At 39.7% G+C, this 23525-nt stretch overlaps 2 protein-coding genes across 3 annotated transcripts in view; both read right to left on the bottom strand.

Annotated features, from left to right (window-relative positions):
* Positions 1 to 14856, bottom strand: part of SNTG1 (syntrophin gamma 1) — a 338500-nt gene extending 323644 nt beyond the window's left edge. For both annotated transcript variants that reach the window (XM_051774281.1, XM_051774288.1), the window contains exon 1: positions 14713 to 14856. The gene's annotated coding sequence lies outside the window, so the exon portion shown is untranslated. The remainder of the gene's footprint in view (positions 1 to 14712) is intronic.
* A 98-nt stretch (positions 14857 to 14954) lies between these two features.
* On the bottom strand, positions 14955 to 15670 carry LOC127464151 (translation initiation factor IF-2-like). The gene has a single exon (XM_051774326.1). The coding sequence runs from the start codon at positions 15576 to 15578 to the stop codon at positions 14958 to 14960; it is 621 nt and encodes a 206-aa protein (XP_051630286.1). The 5' UTR covers positions 15579 to 15670; the 3' UTR covers positions 14955 to 14957.
* Between the last annotated feature and the right edge of the window lie 7855 nt (positions 15671 to 23525).

The following is a 23525-nucleotide window of genomic DNA, read 5'->3' as shown; positions in this document are numbered from 1 at the left end:
TAAACTTTACAATTTATCTAAAATTCCCTGGAGTGTTAGGTATCACAACACAAACAAACAAAAAACCACAAACAAAAGAAAAAAACAGTAAAAATTCAATAGTGGAAAAAAATTTCAATTCTAATCAGTAAGTAAAAATATTACAGTGTACAATCCTTTGCCACTGCCACAGGAAAGAAAGAGCACAAAATGACTTCCTTTTATGAGAGAAATGTTTACTATTCCTTCAAAGACTGGAAATCTGGCGTGGGAGAGAGACATATGTCAGAGGAAAATAAAAAGTTAAAATTGTAATAAATATTTAAATGCAAATAGGGGTTCTGGAAGTTTATCCCTGTGCATTTGAATCAGTTTCCAGGGCTCCCCTGTGCTTTTGGACATTTTGTTGGGCAGCTCTTGGTTCATAGCTTCTAAGCTCTAAATTGCTTTAATCTTTATGATTGAATAATGATGAACTGCAGAGCCCAAAATTATGTGGCAGAAGCCTTTCATCCATCCATCCATCCAGTTTCTTTGCAAAATGTCTACTGCCACTGATCACAGTTTCTCTTAGCCCATTTTTTGAACACTAAAGTAAATTTCACAGTCCCCCAGCCATAATTTAAAAAGTACTCAGACAAATTAATGGAAGCCTATGTCTCATATCCCCATCTCTGTTAATGAACTGCCTTTCCCAGTTGTATCATAATTACCAATTTGGTCACAATAAGCTTTAACTAGGACTCACAATATATTTTTTATAAACACAAAATTGTACTTCACAAATTACAACACAGTAGGCAAAACATCCAGAGAGTAACAGAAAACCAAAGAACATGTTGGCATAGTGATCATTATTTTTTTATTTTGACTGCTTAAGAAAATTAAGTTTGTGTTATTGTGTTGCATGTATATGCCCACACGAGGGTGAATGGGTGAGAAATACTTGCATGTCTGACATCTCTGAAAGTCTTTAGGAGTCTGTAGTCTCTTGCCCATACTCAGTTGCAGCAAAATGGGAGCAGTACTGACAATAAAATTTCCTAAAAGTTTTATGCAAGCACAGTCTCCATTATTAATCCAACTGGCAACTAACACATCCGCCGGGGATTTGAGCTTTTACTCTTGATAGATAATCTACCACCTCAAAGTAAAACAAAGACAAATGAAAACACTGCTTGCAGAATTACCAACTGCTGTGGAGGGATTGAGGTCCTACAGTGGTAGGCCCACAAAGCTATTTACATAAACGCAATACATGCAATACCACAGTGGATTTTCACTTTAAAAGAGAAAATATTTCACAATCCCCAATGCTATGCAACAATAACTTCTTATTAAGCAAACCACGGCCCTAACGGTGAGGCGGTCTGCATATCAACTACAGTTGTTGCCTTTAAGATAGCAAGGCAGATGTGGAAGAGAAAGGCAATGGCACTAGAAGTCTTTTCTAATGGACATCTATTGTATGCAAGGATAGCAAAATATAAGTTGTAAGTGGTTTAATGTCTCTTATCACCAATTAATACACCTGCTTGCTTATTCATCTTACAGAATGAGTCATTGAAAAGGCGCTGTGGGACAGATGGGACTACGATGGGCAGTTCTCTCTCTTTTTTAAAGGGATAACTCTCTTAGACTCTTAGTACTATGCTGTTTACACAGTCATTTTTATTGATTCTACATGCACAAGCCTCATACATTAGAGGCCTTGCCAGAACATGAGTATTTTTTTCATGATGGTAAAGTCATTCTAGTCCACTTCTGGCTTCTTATCAAAGCATCTGATTTTCATTAACAACCATTCCATTTCTGTAATCTGGTATCATTCCCTTTATACTAGGGTATCTTCCCTCTTTCATTTAAATTACTTCTATATTTCAGTTTTATTTTAATTCTTTCTCTTAACAGGAAAAATGTGACATCATATCAAATCCATATCCAAATTTGACCATGGAATTATGGTAGTTTTGAAATGAAATACTAGTGTAGGAAAAGGAATTTTTCTTAAGTCAGAATTTGAGCAGCATGGGTTACTTCCCATATGTTCAGCTGGGTTTTTTAAATACAAACAAAATGCAATTTATTTTAGGAATTTATAGCTCTCTAATAATATCCCACTTTTTCCTTTTACAGTGTTACAGTAGAAAAATAATACATTTATGTAGCAGTTGTGGCTCTATTCACAGACAGAATGCTTGCAGAGAGATTCTTTCAAGTGCTTATTACACTGTGTGAATTCTAAGACCGTCAAATGTTCTTTCTTACAATGTATCAGTTAAGACAGAGACTGGAAAATGAGCAAATATGACTTCATAACAAATTTAATTGATGTCAAGAATAGATGTAGGTAAATCCATTTTCAGTGTTCCTACAACAAATCAAATTCTTTTCCCAGTTTGTGTAATGTTCTTCCAAAACCTAATAGGTCAGAGAAAGCAGTGACCAGGTACACAGAAATTTTCTATGAGATCATGCAAAATATTCTAAGAAAACAAAAATGCGTGGAAATCAATAGCTAGCATACTATATGCCTGCACTGTTTCTAACTACTGGAAATAAACCTTTATGTAAACATTCATTAATGAAATCTCAAGGTACTCATTCATGTGACCACAAAGTATGAATTTAAGCCAAATGAGATAAATGAACCAAAAGAAGTTTGTGTGACTTGCTCAGGTCTATGTGGTGATCACAGAGTAAATCCAATTCAGAGCTCCAGTTCACGGTTGAGACCCTCTACGCTGTACACTTGACATCGACAAGCTGAAATAAGTAGCTTTAAATTAACAGTTTTGAAATTTTCTTAAATTTCAGAAACAAAAAATATTACACAGAGAAAAGTTTGGGGTAAAATTCCACTACATTATAGATAAGACAATTTGAAAAAATTCATAACAGACCAGTTTAATTATCAGTTATTCACACAGCTTCTGAGCAGCCTACAAACCACACCCACTCACCTCTCTTTAGTTAAGACAGGTTGATCACTCCTTTCTTCCAGCAGTATGCTCATTTGCTATGCTATGTTATTCTTGGACTGCAAACTGATGAAGAGAGTATGTAGTATAAGAAATGACCGAGGTCTGTTTTCCAAGGGAGGAGGTAGGTCAGCTTTTCAGCCATCTAGCACTGCCCACTCATCAGATTCCTTGTTGCCAACACCAACACTTCACAAGCATGATACTGACTCAGGCAAGAACCAGTGCACAACAGGATTCACATCTTTTTTTGGCTCTCCCTGAACTTTCCATCTTCACAATCGGGGTTCAAGAGTAAGACTTCTCTTCACTAATTCACTGCATTTTCTAATTCACTGTACCTTCAAACTGATATGTGTCATTTCTTTTGATCAAGCTGTTTGTTCTGAAGTCCTTTTCCTGTACTTTGAAACTAAACTCTTGACACTTCAAATTTTCTGTTGCTGAACAAATGAAAACTGGTCTAAGTCCAAGGAACCTAACCTATCACTGCTACAACTGCTGTCCAACGATGAAGACTCCTCCATAAACAAAACATGGACATTTCATCAAGCTGAAAGTAAATTTCCATGTATTCTGCCCTTGTCTGCTATGTACTGCCTAAAGGCAGTTATCTAAAAACATTCACATCAAGCACCTGCAATTTCACTGAAGAAATGTATACTAAATAGTCTAAAATTAAATAGTCAAGTGTAGTTACTGAAACAAGAAATACTGTTTTCATGCCCTGTGCCAGGATACCTTCATACACAACAGTAGATTCTATTATTGGTTAACAGCACGCAAATGGGAAAAAGAGGCAAAATTTCAGTTACTCAAAAAATTAGGCATTAAGATCTCTCTGAATTATATAAAGCTATTCATACGAAACTATTCAAAATGAACCACTGAAAAAACCCTCTCATTTATCAGTTCCAGATGGAAACCATCTGCAAGCATCCTAGTAGAAGATGACAACCGAATGTTATAAAGGCAGATTTTCAAGTAGAGCATTTTTACTTTTGTATGGGACAGAAAAACATGTATTATGGAAATTTCAGGCAATTCAGACAGTGGTGGGCCGGAGGAAAGAACAAAAGCCTCAGTAAGCTGCTAAATACAGCACCTAATACTAGGCTTTACTGAACAAAATGCTTGAAAACAAAAGAGAGCTTCAGCTTGATGTGAGGAAGGAGGAAGCAGCAGAGGCATGTAAAGAGAAGATTTAAGGGGCCAGGTAGATGATCCTCACCTGTAATTCTGAATAGATTTGGGAAGGGTACTCAGACTGAGAAAGATTAACTGAAAGAGGGTCAATCCCTGTACAAGTACTGGCCACTGTGTACTTTACGTAGATGTAATAGAAGCCACAAGAACATCCACCCATGTAATGTGGCTGTTCTCATGATCAAAGACGGTTTTATTACAAATTTCAAAATTTCTAGGGCTATCCAGGCTGACAAGCACTTAGTATATCATATTTGACACACATATGTAGACATTTATCTATTACAAACACACGTATACACACATATATGTATGAAGCACACTGTTAAGTCATAAGCCTGTAAAGGATAAAGCAGAAATACTGTGGGGGGAAATCATAAGTGTGAAGCTCTAACGAGGATGATCCTCAAAAATGTCAAAATAAGCTGCTCTCAAATTACCAAGTTTGTTATCCCTTCAGGGAAAAACTGGATGAAAAGCAAAAATCAAGCCTCATGGAAATTTAAGATAAATATATTCTCTGTATATATGTATCAGTAACCAGAAACAGAAACAACTGTTATGCCTGAAGTTTTACACTTGAGTTGATAACAGTCTTTGTAACCCAAGTCACTTTTATCGTGATGACACCTTTACCTCAAAAAGGTGCCATCTGTGGTCACTGCTGTACATATGAACAACAAAGAAATGCTCTCCACTTACCACTTCTTCTTTGAATCATATACTTTTATATCTTTGTATCATGACATTATAGGATTATTATGATGAAGATCTCACAGACTTCTAGGAAGTAAGTCTCAGAACTATGAATCTTACAAATAACCATGACTAAACACATACTCTCCTGTAAGCTACAACCCAAGAAGATGGCCAGAAAGAACCTAGTTCATAGCCTTCCTGGTGCTGACTGATTGAAAACATAGGAGCTAATGGCATGATGAGCCAGAACATGCAAAATGGGAGACAGGAAGAGACATCATGTCAGTAACAGTGGTGAGAAGAAATGAGAAGAAATGCCCAAGATTTTTGGGACAAAACACTCAGCCCAACAGTCAGTTTTGCCACAAGCAACAACCTGCGGCATGTTCACTGACTTGTAGCAGAAATATTATGTCCAAGCTTTTAATAGGAGCACTCCAGCAAGGCCCCAGATACCAGAAGGGACAATCATATAAGTAATTTCACACTTCAGGAGCTGCCTTGCGTATTTCAGTAAATCAAAAGCTTCCTAGCCTGATGAAAACTGATAGTGAGGTAGAAGAACATCCTCTCCATGGCTGAGGAAGGAGCTGATTCAGTCACACATCACGCCTGCCATGCTATTACAAAACACCTGCACTCTTGTTCCAAGCAACTGCATACAGGCTGCTATGGAAATCAGCAGTACAACTGCCATGAGGATTATCCCAAGAACCGTTTCTCTATACAGAGAACAACACACAGTGTCTCGTTTCCAGCAGCTACAGGACTGAAAAGCCTTGTAATTATGAGCAGCAGCATCCTTCACTTTAGATACCTGCTGCATGCAAAATACCACGTTATTTTTATAAATTACTTCATAGATTTTTATTTCCCATTATTTTAGAGTTTTAAACATCATTCTGAAGATTTGATTCACAGACTCTAGAGGAACCCTCATCCTAAATTGAAGGTTGCACAGATAGATGTTATTGGTACATACAATTATTCCCAATCTAGAGCATCTTGTATGTGCACTCACTATGCTGAATTCGTCGGCATAGTCAAAACCAAAAAAAGTCAAACACTGCTTCTAATCTTCGTCCAAAATGGGCCCCAGTACTGTGAAAATAATTGGTTTGTATAAGAGACCATAATTTCAATGACTAGCATTACACTGTAGTACTTAAAAGAGTGCTTTCAGGTTGTTTATCATAACTTCTAAATACAAGAGTGTATTTCAGATGGATGGCGTTAAGAAAATCTTTCAAATAAAAGATGGTATTTATGTAATCAGATCTTTTTAAGCTAACAAAAAGCTTTGACAAACAGACAGATAGGTATTGACCACAGGTTTTGAACACATAGAACAGTCTATACACTCATAAATACACATTACTACTACAGATGTGTATTTTTTAAAGATAAAGGACTAGCTTTCCCTGTAGTAGCATCTCCAGCTATTTACATGCCACAAACCTGCAGAAAGTGACATTTAGCTGTAATTGCAAAACTTCAAAGTACTTCATCATTTTTGTGAGCTTTTGTGCAGAGGTTTTTCCAGCACTTTAAATGCCTGCAGAGAGAGATCTTATATGTAGGAAGATCTAAGATACTTCTTGCCATCCAAAAAAGACAAATCTGCTGCCATAAAATGAGGAATATAAGTTTAACTTCTGTATTGCTTTGTAACTGAGGCAATATTGACACTTGATCCACGAAAGCAGACTCCTTCTCATCCACTTTCTCTGAAGCAGAATTGGTATTTAGAAAGCTCACAATCTTAATTTTACACTTTTACAATTGCCTCTAAAGCTGGTTTCAGCTGTTTGTTATAGACAATTTCCCTATGGAAATTAGAATTGTGAAATGAGGGTCGTAACTCCACTTAGTTGTCAGAGACTTTTGAATAATATAGAGTCTATTATAAAAACAGGCATGTGTAGGAAGCCAAATTTATCACAGAATTAATCTTGAGACAGAGATACATGTATGTACATGTATTGGAGGGCAAAAAGAAAGAGAAGTCCTGATGATACCACTTTTTTGTCTCTCCTAACATGAGACAACATGAGGACTTCACTAATTTTCATGTTGCTTCTTATGCACTTAGAGACCAATCTCAGAAAGTCCAAAGAACCAAAGCAACTCAACTACGTCCACAAATGGACCTGCAGAAGGTAGTGGTCCATCTAAGGATGCACCTGAATTCTTGCACATGAGTTCCTGCTTTAAATATTGGGAATTCATGTGACTTTTGGAGAACGATGACACAGGTACAGCCTTACCCAGACATTTCTCATATGGAAATGGAACATGTTTCTGGCAGAATATGAGCAGCAGATCTGTATTTCAAGGATGCAGTTCTGAAGATTACTGAACAATTGCAGTCTTGAAAACACCACTTTCCCCTCAAGAACATGGACAGCAGGTCTCTCATCAAACATCTTGCTTCTGTCCTTCTTACAGTTCTCTCTCCGCTTTGTCTAGAAATGCAGCTATTCACCTTTTCTTCTTTTCAAGGGTCATACACATCCTCTCTCTATCACAGCATAAAGAATGAAAAAGCAACTCCACTATATTTTACTGCCTCCTTTCATACAGTCTGTCTAGATGTTTATGACCCCAGCTCCTGGTGATCTCAGGCTCAGAGTTCTGCAGCCGTCAAAGAACTGTATAGAAGGCATATGGCTGTATACACATAGTGGTTGGTACTACCATGCAGTAGCTAGCAAAAAAAGTGTTATGTCATTTTATGCTCTTGAGAGTAAAAGAAGATGCTGGATAATGCTTTTGTAATTTTCCAAAAGGAAACTTATTCCAAAAATACTTTATTTTTCATTTCCCAAATTTTTTTCCCCAGAAAAAATGTCTTTCCTGTAGTTAGACAACTACTATAGAGTTAACTATAAAAGCAAAAATCAAGTCTCATTTCAAAGAGAAAAAATCATGAACTCAATCCCATAAATACAGACTATAGAATAAATTATATATTAGTCTCAATAAAGAGTTGTATATGGACACAGAAACACAGCACAAAAAAACTACAGAATCTCACACTTGAGAAAGCGATCAATTGGATGCAAGATGTATTACATGAGGAGAATAATTATGCTTGAGATTAACCTTGAGATTTTCATTTCAGAAAGAAGTATTGTAACATCATGAAGAGGTTAAAAAAGGCAGTAAGGTTCCTACATGTGTAGGAGCACAGTGAGAAATGGCAATATCAAATCACTGTTAACAACAGAATTTGTCCATTAATCAGAGCATACAATGAATACTTTCTAGTCCATCTACCAAAAAACAGAAGGTTTAGGGTTTTTCTAAACTAAAAAGAAAACTTCACAAACGTATATAGCATTGAGAACATGGAGAACAATACAACAAATAGAATATAATTCCTGATCAGTAAGATCAACCCTCTCTTTGGAGGTTAAATAGGTTATTTAATGTAGTGAAAAGGAAAGCTGATGCATAAAACAGATTAATAAACTGAAACTTAATCAATTTCAATTAAGACATCCCAAGAAAACAGCCCAAGCAACCTCACAGCTACGTAAGACAATAAGTGGTGAAAAGAAGCATATGATGAACTATTACTACAGTTGCTTAATTAACTAGTTGAAAGACTAATGACATGGTGTAGAAAGAAATTATCTACTTGTGCATTCAATTATCCAGGAAGGTCCTTCCTTAACTCAGTGAGCTAAAATATGGCAAGAGGTGATGATCATCAGATGCTATCATGATTTCTATACACTTTGCCTGGAAATGTCTTCCCTCAATAAAATTCCTTCATGAATGTCGCTGTATTTGACAGAGAAGTTGCTTCAGCTGAAAAAGCAAGAGAGTAGCTATTTTTGCACTTCCATTAATGGAGTTGCTTAGTTTGGAGGCAGGGAGCCCTGCCACTAACTTCACCCCCGGCAAGGCCCAATCATGCCCTGTTCATAACATGTTAACCCCTCTGACTCTTGTAACACCAGTTTGCTTTTATATCCATTCCTCTGGCTGATTTTCAAAAGACTACTTTTGCATTTTACCACTTATACCTTTTATACTTTATATTTTACATTTTACCTCTGCATTCCATATTCACGCAGTTGTTTCATAAAAAAAGTAAAACACATAACTCACAGAATGAAAATGAAGGCAACTCCAAATGTTAAAATCCACAGAGACACAGGTCTGACGCTGATTTTTACTCAAGATCTGTCTTCAATTAGGAACTCTACCCATGCATCAGCGTGTGTTTTCTTACACAACAACAACTACTCTGCATGGACCAAACCCTTATACTGCCACATAAATGTTTGCCATTTAATAACCAATTAAAACAGTTGTGAGAAGAACTGTTTGTGAATTCTGCTGCATTCAGCAACATACAGCTGCGATACCAACTGGTAATGGATACAGGCAGACAGCTGTGTGTGATGAAACCTAGAACTGCAAGACAACTGTAGAGCTGATGATTTTCTCCTCGGTTTTCACTTGAAAAAAACCTGATTAGCATAGATTAGTTCTGAAAGGCTGTTTATAATATATATAAAATGAAGGAGAGAGAGCAAAGAGTTCCTTTACAAGCAAAATTCTAATGGCTTTACTTCTTTAGGGGTCAAAAGCAAGCCAAAGAAAATCAATGTCCATTTGTGTTGCTGAAGCTGAAACATACAGTTCATTATTCATAACTCTTAAAAGAGTCAATCAAAACATCTTGCCATACAGAGAAACTAGAAAAAGCTACCTTACATAATTTTGAATGAAGATATATTTAGAAACAGCAAAGCATCTCAGAAACAATTCTGTAATTAAGAATCAGTGCTTTATAGTAAGGCAAATATTAACAGCTATATTATGTATTTGAAAAGATTTTAAAAGATTTCCAAGATCTTAGTATTATACTTGTTTAATTCAGAGCCATTTTTAAACTAAATTCAATAAAAATGGCCAGAAAGAACACCTAGAAAGAATCAGAGGGTATGATAACTATCGCTCATGAGATGAAATTCTCTTTAATTTTTGACAGAAAGGGGAAGAAAAATGAATGTCAGAAACAGTGCTCCCATTCTTACTTCTTTACATATATATTTATAGAATACATATATATATTCTTAGCTGTATATTTTAAAATAAATTTAATACAAGTGGAGGGGGAAAAGGCATGTGTTTTATTTTATTCAAACAGCATTTGCTCACACTTAAATCTAATTCTATTTGAATAATTTGATCAAAGGCAATATAAAATTTACTTAAGGAGTCATTTCTAACATCTTCAACACAAAACCCAATACTCTGTCTACTATTTGAAAAAAACACATTGAGAATGAACAAAAAGTAAAATAAAGCCAGACTTCAGAAGAATATGATGAATAAACTTCTCCTCCTCTGATAATGTTATCTCAGAAGCTCCAAGCAATGAACATTTCAGAAGTGCTCGATGTCATCATAAGCTTTAAAAGCATATCTTTGAACCAAAATCTCACCTGACCAAGGAAGAAACACTGAAATCTAACAGCAAGTGACAAATACTTCATAGGCAAAAACAGAGAATTCAACACTCTTGAGATGAGCTCCAGAGGATAATGACCTGCAGAATAATCAACTGAGCCAACAATCAACTGCACTCATGGCATCTCTGAAGTTATGAGTTTTTTCACAGACTCAATATCCATGCCAGTACTAAAGCAGTAAAACATCAGTGCCTTTACCTCAACCACATCTCACACAGGAGTTTCAGTGGCTGTTGAAAAGTACCCTGTGAGCACCAGTGTGGGACTTTGCTCTGCTCCAGGTTTTACTCCACATCTGGAACATCCACTTCCATCCTCAGGGCAAGACTCTGTTCAGCTGCACTTGGCTTTTGGCATGGGGGACCTCCTACATTTCATAGTGGAATGTACAGCAGAGACTTCCATTAATCATCCATGCCTTATCTCTGAAGTACCTGAGTGGCACAGCAGACTGTGTCCAGCAGTATCATTTATCCATGTTTTGGCCTCACATGCAAAACCCCAATCCCACCTTTTAGAACATTTATACATATGTAAGTCAAAACTACTGCTACACTTGGATTAGTATCACAGTGAAGAACTTCCATGGTTTTGTCCAACATTACCCAAAGTAAACTGGAGAATTAATGAAATTAATCTTATCCCAAACACTCTTCTTGATTAGTTTCCCTCTATTCATTACTTTAATAAATTGAAGAGAGCACGTCCCCAGGAAACAACGCAGTCCTTGGCTACTGCAAAACCAGACTCATCACACAGCAGACCATTTCACCTCTTTTGGCCAATTCAAGTTTATTATTGAAGATAAATCTCATAGTTTCAAATGGTAATGACAGTCACATCTTAAGTGTGCAGTGGGAAAAAGCCTTGTTTGCAATCACATAGCTCCTCTTCTTCATAAGGAGTAGACACATCACCTACTAAATCAGTCTCTCAAGATGGATAATAATTTCTCCCTCGGATAATTAAATATATGCGTGAATTTCCCTGGCTGTGTCTCCACTGCATTTCCTGATGTTGATTATAGCTGGATCTTGAGGCATGATCTGTTTTGGTTTTGTTTTTTAATGTATGCTTTCTCAGAAAATCTGCAACAGGAATGCAGAAAATATAGGTAGGCCACAACGACAGTAAGGCTTTGTGACTCTTCCAGTGATGGTAAGCAAACTCAGGGAAAATACAGAAGTTCATCTGTGTAATTATGCTGAGCCAGTGTCACAGCATACTGCCAAAGGTACAAGTTGATGTAGCAGACTCTCATTGGGATTAAACCCAACCACATTCAATCCTCTCCCCGGGAAACCTAAACTGAAAGCACAGCCATGACAAGGGCCAAGAAACATGACACATTAAATCCATTTGATGTTTCTTATCATTCACTACAACTCCTTATCTTTTTAACAATTCATGCAAGCAGACCTGGCAATGACTACTGGTAAGAGCTCAGGCACAAGGACCAGTGCTAAAATACAAGCATTATCTGAGCACTTCAGAGGGAAGAACTGAGAGCAGATTACAGCTCTTGTTTGTCTCAATATTCAATCTAAAATGAATAAATAGAAATGACACACTCAACTGGGTTGGGCTGACTAGAAAAATCCTGTTTAACTGTTGGTGTGTTTAATTTTGCTTACAAGTATTTCAGTCAGTTCATGAACGCTATGCCCAAAAAGCCAAAAAACATGTCTGAGTAAACACACAAAAAAATTAGGAATTAAACACAATTTCTGAGCTTGCCCTGAAAATTCTAAATCAAGTCAACATCTTCTCTAATTATAGAGTTTTCCATAGTATTAACCCAAAAATGCATACTATAAAGTTGAATATACTGTACTTTGGAAATCTCAGATTCAAAAGATACAAGTTAAGTGGGATACAGAACATTAAAGAGGATACTAAAATAGCCTGACAGCAAACCCTATGACAGCCACTCCTGAATTTTTAAAATTAAGAACTACACACATTGTAAAATAAAATATAACTATGTAGGAAGGCTTTCTGACAAGTATCAAGTAAAAGATAAAGAAAACATATGAAGATAAAGGGTTCTGATTAAAAACCTAGAAGTGAATGTTCTAAACTATATCTTTAAAGACCTCAAGTCTTACCTTCCTCTTTCTTTTCAAGTTTCTAACAGATAAAGAAGCATTTATTTTTTTTCTATCAGACCTTGCTAAAACTCGGTTCTTCAGCCACGTAAGAGTGAAAACCTGACTGTAAGTGAAAGTCTAGAGCACCATGTTCTTTAATTCAGTGATGGGGACCTTCACTAGATTATCTCATAGCTATAGGACAAGATACTGCAAAAGCCAAATGATACATCATTAAATTATGTTTTCTTCCTCTTCAGGCAAAGAGTGAGAACAGCATTAGATTAGTTTGAAGGACTAAAAAGAAAAAGAGGAAGAGGGGTCTGCAACATGAATCAGAAGTGACAAAGCTAATACAATTTTTAAACTCCTTTTATTTATATAATCAGGCATAAGCATTTACTTATGTTAATTGTGGAAACCTCTAATGTAATACAGAGCCCAAATGAATTCCACATCACTGCATGCTTCAGTGTTTCATGATCTCCCTTGCACATGCCTAGTGAAAGTCTGCCACTCTGCAACAGACGAAGGAATTACTACAATAAAACCATAGGCAGACTTCGCTACAAACTATATTTTTTGATATGAGCAGAATAAGCTGAGTGTTTTAAGTAACAGATAGGTTTGCATCCCACTGTCTAGCAACAGCTATTCTATTTGTGTTTCACAGCATCTTCAGAGAGTCAGAAATATGAACCACAGGAACACTATCCGTAAACTGCACTGAAACAAATGACATTCCCCTCAGCCAATTTACCCTCAATAATCTCCATCAACCATTACAGGAAATGTTTACTTTATCATTCAGCTATAAACTTGAGTTAGTTACATGTTCACCGTATGGACATTCCAACATTTTTAAATCATATCATGTCAATATTTTATCTATTAAAAAAAGTGTATTTCAGTGCATAAAAAGATCTCTTACTGCTGACAAATCAAAGTGCATTAACCTGGGAAACCTTAAGACTGCCACACACACCCACACACTCCTTTTGGCTTCAGATCTCACTGATTAGAAAATGAAATATCCAAAACTCAACAGACGTTTCATGCACATTGGCATTTTCTGCAGGACATGTTTCCAACACTGCAACTTATACTTTCATCACCATTAGCAAGTTATTTCCTACACACATACCATGCCCTGCTGAAACTACCATAGTCAGTGGAACTGAGCTCCTAGTGAAACATCAGACCTTAGCTATAAATCTGTGTAAATGCTTTTATTCTGTGCTGCTTTCATGTTAGAACGCAACATGCATCAAGGTCACTGTAATAGATTGCAGTTTTCAGGCTCATAGAGATGACATGGAGGAAATCAATAAGAGCAAACTTAATTAAACACTGTCTAAAGTTCTGCCTTCTTCTAAACCTGCCCAGAATTCACATATCTATTCCCTGCGTTTCAGAGGCAGGTGTTTCATAGATATGGGAAGGCAGGCAGCTTAGCTTATATGTTATCACTGCTGAAAAGTGAACAGAACTCATTCTTTACAGTGTGACAGGTCTGCTCTGAGCTCTCTGAGTTTTTAGCTGGAGATTACAGCCCCATGGGCCTCCTCCTTTGAAGTGGAGTTCCTCTGAGAGCAGAATTAGTCCCCTGCCTGCAACCTGTCCTCCATACATTGAAATAAATTACAGTCAACTTTTTTTTCGTGGCTATGTCAAGTATAGCAATAAATATCCACAGGCTAAAAGTAAGCAAACAAACAAGGCTGGACAAACCATAACCTCACAGCAAGAGCATCTCAATGGAAATCCCTAAGCAGGGCACAAAAAAGTTATAGGCAAACAAATCAAAACTCTGGGTTCACTGTCTGAATTCATAAGTGAGTATGAAAGGCTGACATGCATTCTGCCTCTTTCCCACAAGAAGCACTGATAGAAAGCAATTAAGGGACTCCTACAATTTAGTTACAGCTCAGCACAAAGGAGAAGGCATTTTATATTAACGCCTGTAAGAAGGCATCACCTCTTAGAGTTGCAGAAGTGGGAAGCGCTGGGACATGGAGCTTCCTGCCCGGCTGTGCGCCGGAGCACCGCATCGGCGGGATGCCCGCGGCGGACTCCGGCGGAGTTGGAGGGGGCTCCCCTGCAATCCCGGCCACCAGCCTCCCGCACCTTAGCCCCTGAGAACTGCCGCTGGCGCCGCCGACCATCGTGCCTCCAAACCAGGAGCGTGCGACCAGCGGCTGCAAAAAAAAAGTCGCTCGAGACGAAGAGAAGGTAGCGAAAAGGCAACAGAAAAGGAGCGCTTACTTGCCTATACAGCACAGCCGGACGACCTCCTCGCAGCTGGTGAAACGCTGTGCCACTCGCCCTCCTCCCACCGCTCCGCGCTAGTTCCAAAATAATTCCACCGGGCGCCGGCACATCCCCGGGCTCAGCCGAGGAGCGCAGGGAGCCCGGCCGCCTCGCCCCCCCGCCCGGTGCCCATGGTGCCAGCCACAGCCCCGGCAACTCGCGATCCTTCCCGCCGGCGCTACCTCGGGGCGGGCCGCCGGCTAACACGGCATCGCACCCCAGCCCCAGCCGCCGCCGCGGGCTCGAACTCCGCCGCCGTGCCGAGGGGGGAGCGTGGGGGTCCCCGCGCCCTTCCCGGAGACGAAGCGGGGGCGCCGGGCGGGGGAGTGCGGGGAGGCAGCGCCGCCCCTCCGCGGCGGCGAGCGGCCAGGCGAGGCGCGGCGAGGCGAGGGGAGGCGAGGCGGCGCCGCCGCCAGCGCGGCCGCAGCCAGGCGCGGCGATGCGGCCCCGCCCGGGACCCCCGCCCGCCCCCTCCGCTCCCGGGGCGCTCCGTAACGCCGCCCCGCTGCCGGCGCCACCAGATCCGGTGACGCGCAGCCCTCCCCCGGGCGGGCCCCCGCGCCGGAGAGGGGCGAGCGGGCGGTGAGCGGGCCCCGCTTCCGACCGGCCCCGAGAGGGTGAGCTGAGACCACCGGTGAGAGCAGCCCGTCCCGCCGCGGCGGCCGGCGGACCCCGGCGGGTAGGGGCAGCGAGCTCCCGGGCTCGGCCCTGGAGCTGCCGGCCCGCCGGGGGGCGGCGGTGTTCCCCTTGGTCGCGGGAGTGCCCGGAGCCCGCGGAGCTCTCCTCGGTCCTGGGGGGCTGAGGCTGTCCTCTCGCCCCATGCCACGGCGGGAAAGTTATCCACCCCCCTCCCGCCTCAGCGAGCCTCCGCTTTTGCTCGGCTGCCCCGGCTGCCTTTTCTCCCAGCCGTATGACTGGGTATAGGCTGGTCGCTCGCCAGAGGGAATGTACATCGACCCCCATATTGGGAAGAAATTTGGTGCCGGTTCTACCACTTTGCCAAGCTGGCTTGGCGCGGCAGCGGCGCTGCCTTCTTCTCCCCGCCTCGTCTCCCAGTCACTAACCCGGGGCACGGCTCTGCGGCCCCGACCCCGCACCGGCGAACATCCAGCCCCGCTCTGCCGGGCTGTCTTGGATAAGGAGGGGGCCCAGGGGAGCAAAGGGGTGAGGGACAACCTCCCCTGTGCCTCCCTAAAGCCCTGCGTGGTTCTCGCCCTCCTGCTCCACACGTCCGTGCTTCCAACAGCGCACACGGCGCCTCGCTGAAGATCCCCTGCAGGCATCGCCGTCCCCGTCGGACAGCGCTGCGATGACACAGAATAACTCAGCTATGAGTCATTCACACGCACACACCCATATATATAACACATATATATGTATGTATATGTATGAACACACCTCCCGCGGGCGCCGCGGGGGAGCCGCGTGTCGCCGCGGGACGGGGCCGCCAAGCATCGACCTGCCCCCGCGAAGGCAGAATTAATGCAGGAGGAAAAAGGAGCAAAAGGGAGCGCGGGGGAACCCGCCGCCGGAGCCGCCTCTCAGCAGCCCGCTTCCCTGGACGGTGCCGGCAGCCAGGCTCGCCGCAGCGAGCGCTGCGGGATGCTGCGGGCAAGGAATCCCGCGGATCTGAGGCCGCTCAGCGTAGCGTCCGCACCTGCTTGTTCTGCGGGAGAGCCAGCCCGTCGGGGGGCTTTTGCTAAACTAGGAGCGGGGGGATCAGCCGTGGTCTCATCCGCATCCTCTGGGCCCCCTTCCAGCTCTTGGAAATGTTTTTCGTCAGTTAAGCTGAGAACGTCAGGGAGGGTGGTCACGATTAAAGTCCGGTAAAAGGCGTTTGAGCTTTGCTTTACTGCAGCTCCTCCGATACCCCTTTTCCTGTTAACTGTTCTAAGCTCCTTGTAATGAAAAGTGATTTTCACAGGCATCTTACAGTTAAGGGATCTTCAACCAAGCTGGTGCAAACAAAATGTTTCTGTTCATTATGAGTTCCTTTTATAAATATTACCTTCAATAATGTGCAGTGAGCCATTTGAGGGGGGAAAGGATTTAAAAAGATGGCTTCGTGCAGGTTAAATGCAAAGATAATAAAGTTGCTTTGAAGAATAAAGTTAACTGTCGAGTTGATAAATGCATGAGAATATGCAGTGATAGGTTTCATGACTAATTAAACAGATTTGTACTGTAGTTCTCATCTCGAGATACAGATATTTATTTTTTTCCCTGTTTCTTGATACTATATTGATGTTAACAGAGTTCTTGATAGCTACAAGCTAGCCAAGATATCCACTCTATTGTGATTCTACTGAAAGACTGACTGCTTTGAACTGACAGTTCTCCTGACAAGAGTTAAAAAATAAATGATCACAACTATACATATGTTAAGACTGGGATGATTGAAATATATGTCTGAAAATTGAAAAAAATTAAATGTAATGAACCAAAAACTAATCAAAGTCAAAGACAGAAGTAAAGTGGAACTGTAACCCTCTTCACTCATGCTTTGCTGAGAAAGTCAACACTCAACACCAGAGAGCAGTTTTAAAACAAGTGGAAACAAATAATATTTTATGATCTTTTAACTACTCTGTCTAGAGCCAGTCCCACATTCAAATTCCAACAGGGACAACCTCCTCAGTTTTCACTATTGAATCTGCCTTTACATACCTCAAACCAGGGTATAGATTAATTGGTACATATATTCCCCTGTCTATAGGAAGATCTGACATCTTTCATGGAGACTTCTCGCTTCTTTCTTTGTGTGATGATGAAGGGTAGGATAGCTTAAACAAAAAAGTAAGTTTCATTTCACAAGAGGAAGCTGTTATATTTTTAATGCAGGATCTTTCAAACTATTGCTACATTTCTTAGAATATGTAAATGTTACAAGTTTCATTGTCAGTAAGACTATGCTAGAGATGAACTCTACTAAACCATGTGAAAAAAGTGTGCAGTGCTTTTAATAATTATCGAACACATGATTGTATGAAATAAGCGTGACAATTTTACACATAATTAGAAGGTGACATTTATGTTGTATTTTTGCTTCAGGCAGCACAAACACAACAGAAGATTCTTACATATATAGAAACCAGATATTAGATAAACTTATGATGTAGTCAAGAACATGAAGCAATCTTTAAAGTCAGAGTGGGTGAGCCAGAATTGGTTTTGTGTAGTTTGGGAAATGTTAGTTAAGAAATTTCACATAACAAGATGATGGTAGATTGGCTCCTGTTCTAGATTTTGCAGCTTCAGCAGCCTGGCACCACTTAAGTCACCAACAATGGTGGAGTGACAAAGGAGGAACAGCATTATAAGTGGAAGAAACAGAGGATAAACAAAAAGATAAAATTGCATTGTTTAAGAAATATGAGAATTAAAGAAATAATGTCACCCAACAAGCAAGCAACATCCTTTGTAAAACTTCATTGACTATCTATCTGCAATAGGTCATTTGTCTCCTTTTCCCTTAGCAAAATTACTATAGCACCCAATCTCTTTTTTTTTTTTTTTCTACTCGAAGTATAGCTCACTTTGATTGTGGGCAGAGATTCTGACATTTGGAAGCCAAACATTGATGTGTATGTCTGTCACACATGAGCCTATTGGTGAAAGTGCTAGGAAATAAAGAGCAGAGAACTCAGGCTTGGGAAAAACTGCATGGGAAAAGAAAGTACTAGTAGCAGGGGGGAAAATAAGATGAATATATGAGAAAGATGTTAAGATGCTTTGGGAGATAGAGTGGAGAGTGTTTTTATCCATCACTGCAACATTGGATTTTCTGTTCATGTAGCAGGTCCTATCACCTCTGGTAACACATCATGGCTGATGGGTTATTAATTGACTCTGTGAGAATAGAATTAACCTATTTTCAATATCCACTTTTGGAAAAGATAACAATCAGAGTAGCAAGTGTAACACCCTCTAGGACAGGTGTCACACACTTTATAGTAAGTAGGTCACAAGATCATCTAAAGCTGTCATCATTGGTACTTCCTATACTGAGGTACAAATGAGGAGCACATTCCCAATTTCTGCTGGCATTGTTTAGTTTTTAATTTCCATTCCCAGACTGATAATAATCCACACAACCATGTCCAGAAAAGTCTATTAATATATTCCTTCATTTCCCCACAATCAGTCTAAACTAAGCTTCACAAAAATACTCCATTTACCAGTATCTGGCATCCTTATGTAAAATAATGTGTCATTTTTCACCATGGCTTGTAATCTGAAAATCTGACTGGGGAAATGATGGAGACCAAAATAACTTCTTACAGTCTGTAGGTGGCCAAAAAATCTGCAGCTATATTCCATAATATTCTTTGCTGCTGTGATTTGTTTCTCAAGAGCTCTTGTCAATCCGTTTAAAATTCTCACTCACATAGGCCCAAAGAGAGACATAGGGTTTTGTTCAGACTGGAACCAAATATGCTTATATATTAAAATCCTTCTTTTCACATGTAAACAGGATATTAGCAATTCCATAAATTCTACATGAATTTTTACTTTGAAATTTGGGGGGTTTCAAATCATCTCAAAGCTTGGAGTATTTAAACCCATCTATATTGAAACCAAACAGCAGAGAATCTCAAAGAAGTGAAACTGTGAAATTCATAGTTTTAATTTTCTCATTAATCCCAAATTTTACACCAAGCCTGTGCATCATATTTAGTACTGTTATTATTTATGCTAGTCTATAATTGATTTGCATCTCATTAATGGATAGTTTCAACTTAGAAGAGAATTTGGATAAAACTGTAACAGGATTTTAACTACTTTCAAGGAAATTATCTGCAGAGTTATCTGCCTTAGTAATTACTTTATTAAAATCAATTATCACAAATTAAAAGGGACATGTAGCAAAATGTAGGATCTAAGAAAATTATCAATTAGCTTTTTCTGTATTATTCTCAGTAAAAAAAAATCTTTGCATTATCACAATTATCCTATTTCATCACCAAAAGAAGATAAAATTCTCTTATATGCATCTAAAAATCAATTTTACACATAGCAAAGTTTGAAACTAATTTCTTTTTTCCACTTGGAAGAAAAAATAACTGATAAAAGTATCTTTTGAAAATAAACTAATACTCTGTAGGATTTAAAAATCTCCATAAGAAAATTAAAATATAAAAGATTACTAAGGATGGGAAAGAATTTATTTGTTACCTTCATAATTTTTGAAGTGGTAGCTAAGAGACGAGACAGTGTAATTCAAATGTAGGATGTAATCTTCAGATAATTGTTTGAAACATTTTGAAATATATGTGGATACAGCTATAGTTTAATGATTTCTATGTCCCTGGCATTAAAGATCATTACTATACTTGAGACAATTTCTGTGGATGGAATGAAAGTCACAGTTTTACCCCAGAGCTGAAGCCCCTCTATGAAGAGTGGCTTAGGTACACAACTACATCCGTTACAGATAATCCCTTGCAGATGGGTATTAGGACTTAGTCTGCCCAGCATCTTCGACCTGGCCCAAGGGTGTGCCTGTGGGAGGATGAAGAGAGCAAGGACTATTTCATCAGTAAATGCTTTCAGATGGCTCAGTATTTTTTTTCACACTTGTAGCTCCCAGGGAGAAGGGATAAAAAGAAGCTGCTTCATGGCTGCCAAGAAAGTGAAGAGGTGGTTCTGCCTATGGATCAACAAGGCAAGCCTTCCCGCCTGGAGCCACCACAGCATCGCTCCAAACCTTCAATAGAAAGGACATCTGCTTTAGCTCAGATTTTCCTCCTCAGTTCCACAACAGCAATGTTGTGTTCTGTGAATGAATTCAGTGCCTACTGTAAATGCAAAGAATGGCAGCTGTACTGCAGAGAAGGGGATGTAGGTGTCTTTTGTTGTGAGGAACATGCTAGGTGTATGTATGCTGAACTCTACATATGAAAAAGTAAGAACCTGACCTACTTTGACTATCCTGTAAAAACTACGCAGTTTTCTGTCACAAGGCATGAGGTTTGCATGCATGACCTACACCTAACCCTTGAGAAAACCATCTGGGCTGTAGTAGCTGCACCACTGGCTGATGTTTCTTGAAGAAGCTGACTCCAGCTCAGAACTGTGTGACTCTCTCCATAAATGAGTCAAATACTCCAGATCCTTAGCTGTTGAATAATCAACATTGCTTTTTAATCAGTCTTGAAGTTTTGGGGGTTTCCCCACCCCTCCTAGCCATGGAGTAGCAACTCAACAGCCGTGAAATAGTTCCCAACATCACTGGTGGGTTCTTCCACTGGTGGTTCTTCCACCACGCTTTGGTGCCATCTACTGAACACAAACATGGTTCCTACACAGCTCCCAGTAGTCCAGTTTCCTAGAGCTCTCTGACTCTGGTCTTTGCTCAGCCCCCATCTCTAGTTGCACAGCTTCTTCCTCTCAGCACAGCCTGTCCCTGCCTTTAGGCTGTCTTGGTTAGCTTTCTGCCAGAAAATACATTGTTTCTCACCTGGGTGTTTTTCCATGGTTTCCAGGAACCAAAACGGAGATGAAGGACAACAGTAGAAGCATGATTAAAGCATGCTTTTTGTTTGGTTGTTGTTTTTTATTAAGCAGACTACTTATAGTCATAATAAACATGGTGTTATCTACCAAGCTAGCCTTCTGGTGATGTCCAACAAAACCTAATGTTGCCTGCAAATTCTCTGCTTCAGTCTGATACCAACAACATAACTAGCAGAGCTTTGTATGTTTCCCTTATCCATTCCTTGGAAGGAGCACACTTGGGCTCCTCTACCTTGATGTGCTGCTCCAGAACAGCTCTTCTGAGCGGGTTGCAGCTGGGGGCTTTCTCGGATGTGCACCATTCTGCAGGGTCTCAGGGTGCTATGAGGCTCAATGGCTCCCTGGGGACCACACTGGTGTAGTGACAAAGTCAGTGACAAAGTCAGGTCCCCAAAGTCAAGCTGGGGAAACAACCCACAGATCAGGATCCAGTTCAGCAAGGTCTGTGCTCAGGCATGGTCATGGTTATGAGAGAACTGCCAGCAGGCAAGCCTACAACATGTGCCTGTGTCCTACACCAGAGACTGATGGCCCTGAGTGGATCTGAAATGAGGTCCTGATCCCACAGGCAGGGGTGAGGAGAGTAAGGACTGCTTGATTCAAATAGAAAATATGGTTCACCTGTACTTCACCTCTTTACTTATGAAGTAAACCTACTCATGGACATTCCTATCACAAAGGTTTACTGCTTTCTGTATGTGTGTGCCAGATTATCACTCATTACAAAAACATGAAGGTACCAAGCTGAAGCCTCACCTCTGATAACAGCATTTCCCAAGAGCTGTTGATTCCAGGGCAAAGCAAGTCCTCATGCAATTCCAGAACCGTTTTGCTCACAGATATAGAAAGCCACCCACAGCATCTCATTCAGAAGTCATGAACAGGGTTTTCTTTTAATTAGTATAAGAAACACTCACATAAAATGTTTCTCATTTTTACATAAAGAAAAACATTTTGACATGATACCTTTAAAGTGTTCCTTGTGAGAATCAATCAGCAGCAATGAAAACTAAGAATGAATTTGGATTCTCCACCTCTACTTGTCTTTCACAGTTATAATCTGTCTTCCAAGTATTGCCCCTCTATAAATATTATATATTGTTAATATTTTTTTTCACAGAAGCAAAATGAGGGATAGAATAAACATGGTGATTTTTTTAAATTATAGGTGAGATCTGCTAAAACTAAGAACATCTGCATCCTCTTAGTGCCATATCAGTGTTCTAGTCTTGCTGTCTGCATTATTCTCCACTTTCCTGGAGGAAACTCCCCCGACCCAGTTATCTGTGGGAAAGCTTTAGTCACACAGACAGGAAAGAAACAAAATTAATGGATAATATATAAATTTAACCAAATATTTCAGCAATTTTGTAATAAAAGGAGGAATTATAACATTGAGAAAAGTGTTGTAGAATTAAAGCCTTAAAAACTTGATTCTGCATTTAATAGCCATTTTTCTCTATAAACAACATGTATCCTATTTTCTGCCATTGGTGACATGGAAGTGGACTTCAGATGATCAACTTCTCTCTCATTTTTAATTGCTGACTTTTGTAATTTTCCCTGGTTTTTGCCCACTAGTTATTTATTAGTTTATAAAGGCATTTTTCTTTCTTTTGCTACAAATATTTGTGTAAAAATAATTTATTCTCTTCTATACATATTTAATTACTTCAGTAGACTGTGTTATCATTATGAAAGGTTGACTGAGAAAAAAACCTAAGTATTATTTAAATAAACCAAATTATTTATTGTTTTCAGAAGAGTAAATTGACTCTTAAGTGTGTTCTGAATCTGTTTCTACCTTAGTAATACCTCTCAAAAATGATCTGGTGTTATCTGCAGATGTGATGAAAATAGCAATAATTTAATATCTACTCAAATATTAATTGCAGCTTGTTCATGATGAAAACAAAACACTTGTCAGTATGTAATGGTTGAACATTGTAGTTTTTATAGGTTAATTACCCTTCAACATGGGTCTCATCTTCAAAAAAAAAAAAAGAGGAAGACTAGACATGCATCTCAAAGCTGTATTACTTTTCACTGCAGATTTTGCTTGAAGACTAAGTATAAATGGATCACTGATCTATCACAAAGTTATTAAATCCGTAGCAAAACCCATCATGGGTAGGGTTGCATGGCTATGAAATAAATATGGATTTCTGGCTTTTTTTTTGAAGTGGCACTAATCAGTGACTTAGCTTTTATGAGAACACTATTATGATACTCTAAATAAATCTTAACTCTGT

The sequence above is a fragment of the Manacus candei genome, unplaced genomic scaffold (assembly GCF_025592945.1).
Source record: "Manacus candei isolate 608988 ecotype Guabito, Panama unplaced genomic scaffold, ASM2559294v1 h1tg000008l, whole genome shotgun sequence".
Taxonomy (NCBI): Eukaryota; Metazoa; Chordata; class Aves; order Passeriformes; family Pipridae; genus Manacus; species Manacus candei.
The sequence above is the reverse complement of the archived record's forward strand: the minus strand, read 5'-3'. Positions and strand labels throughout refer to the sequence as shown.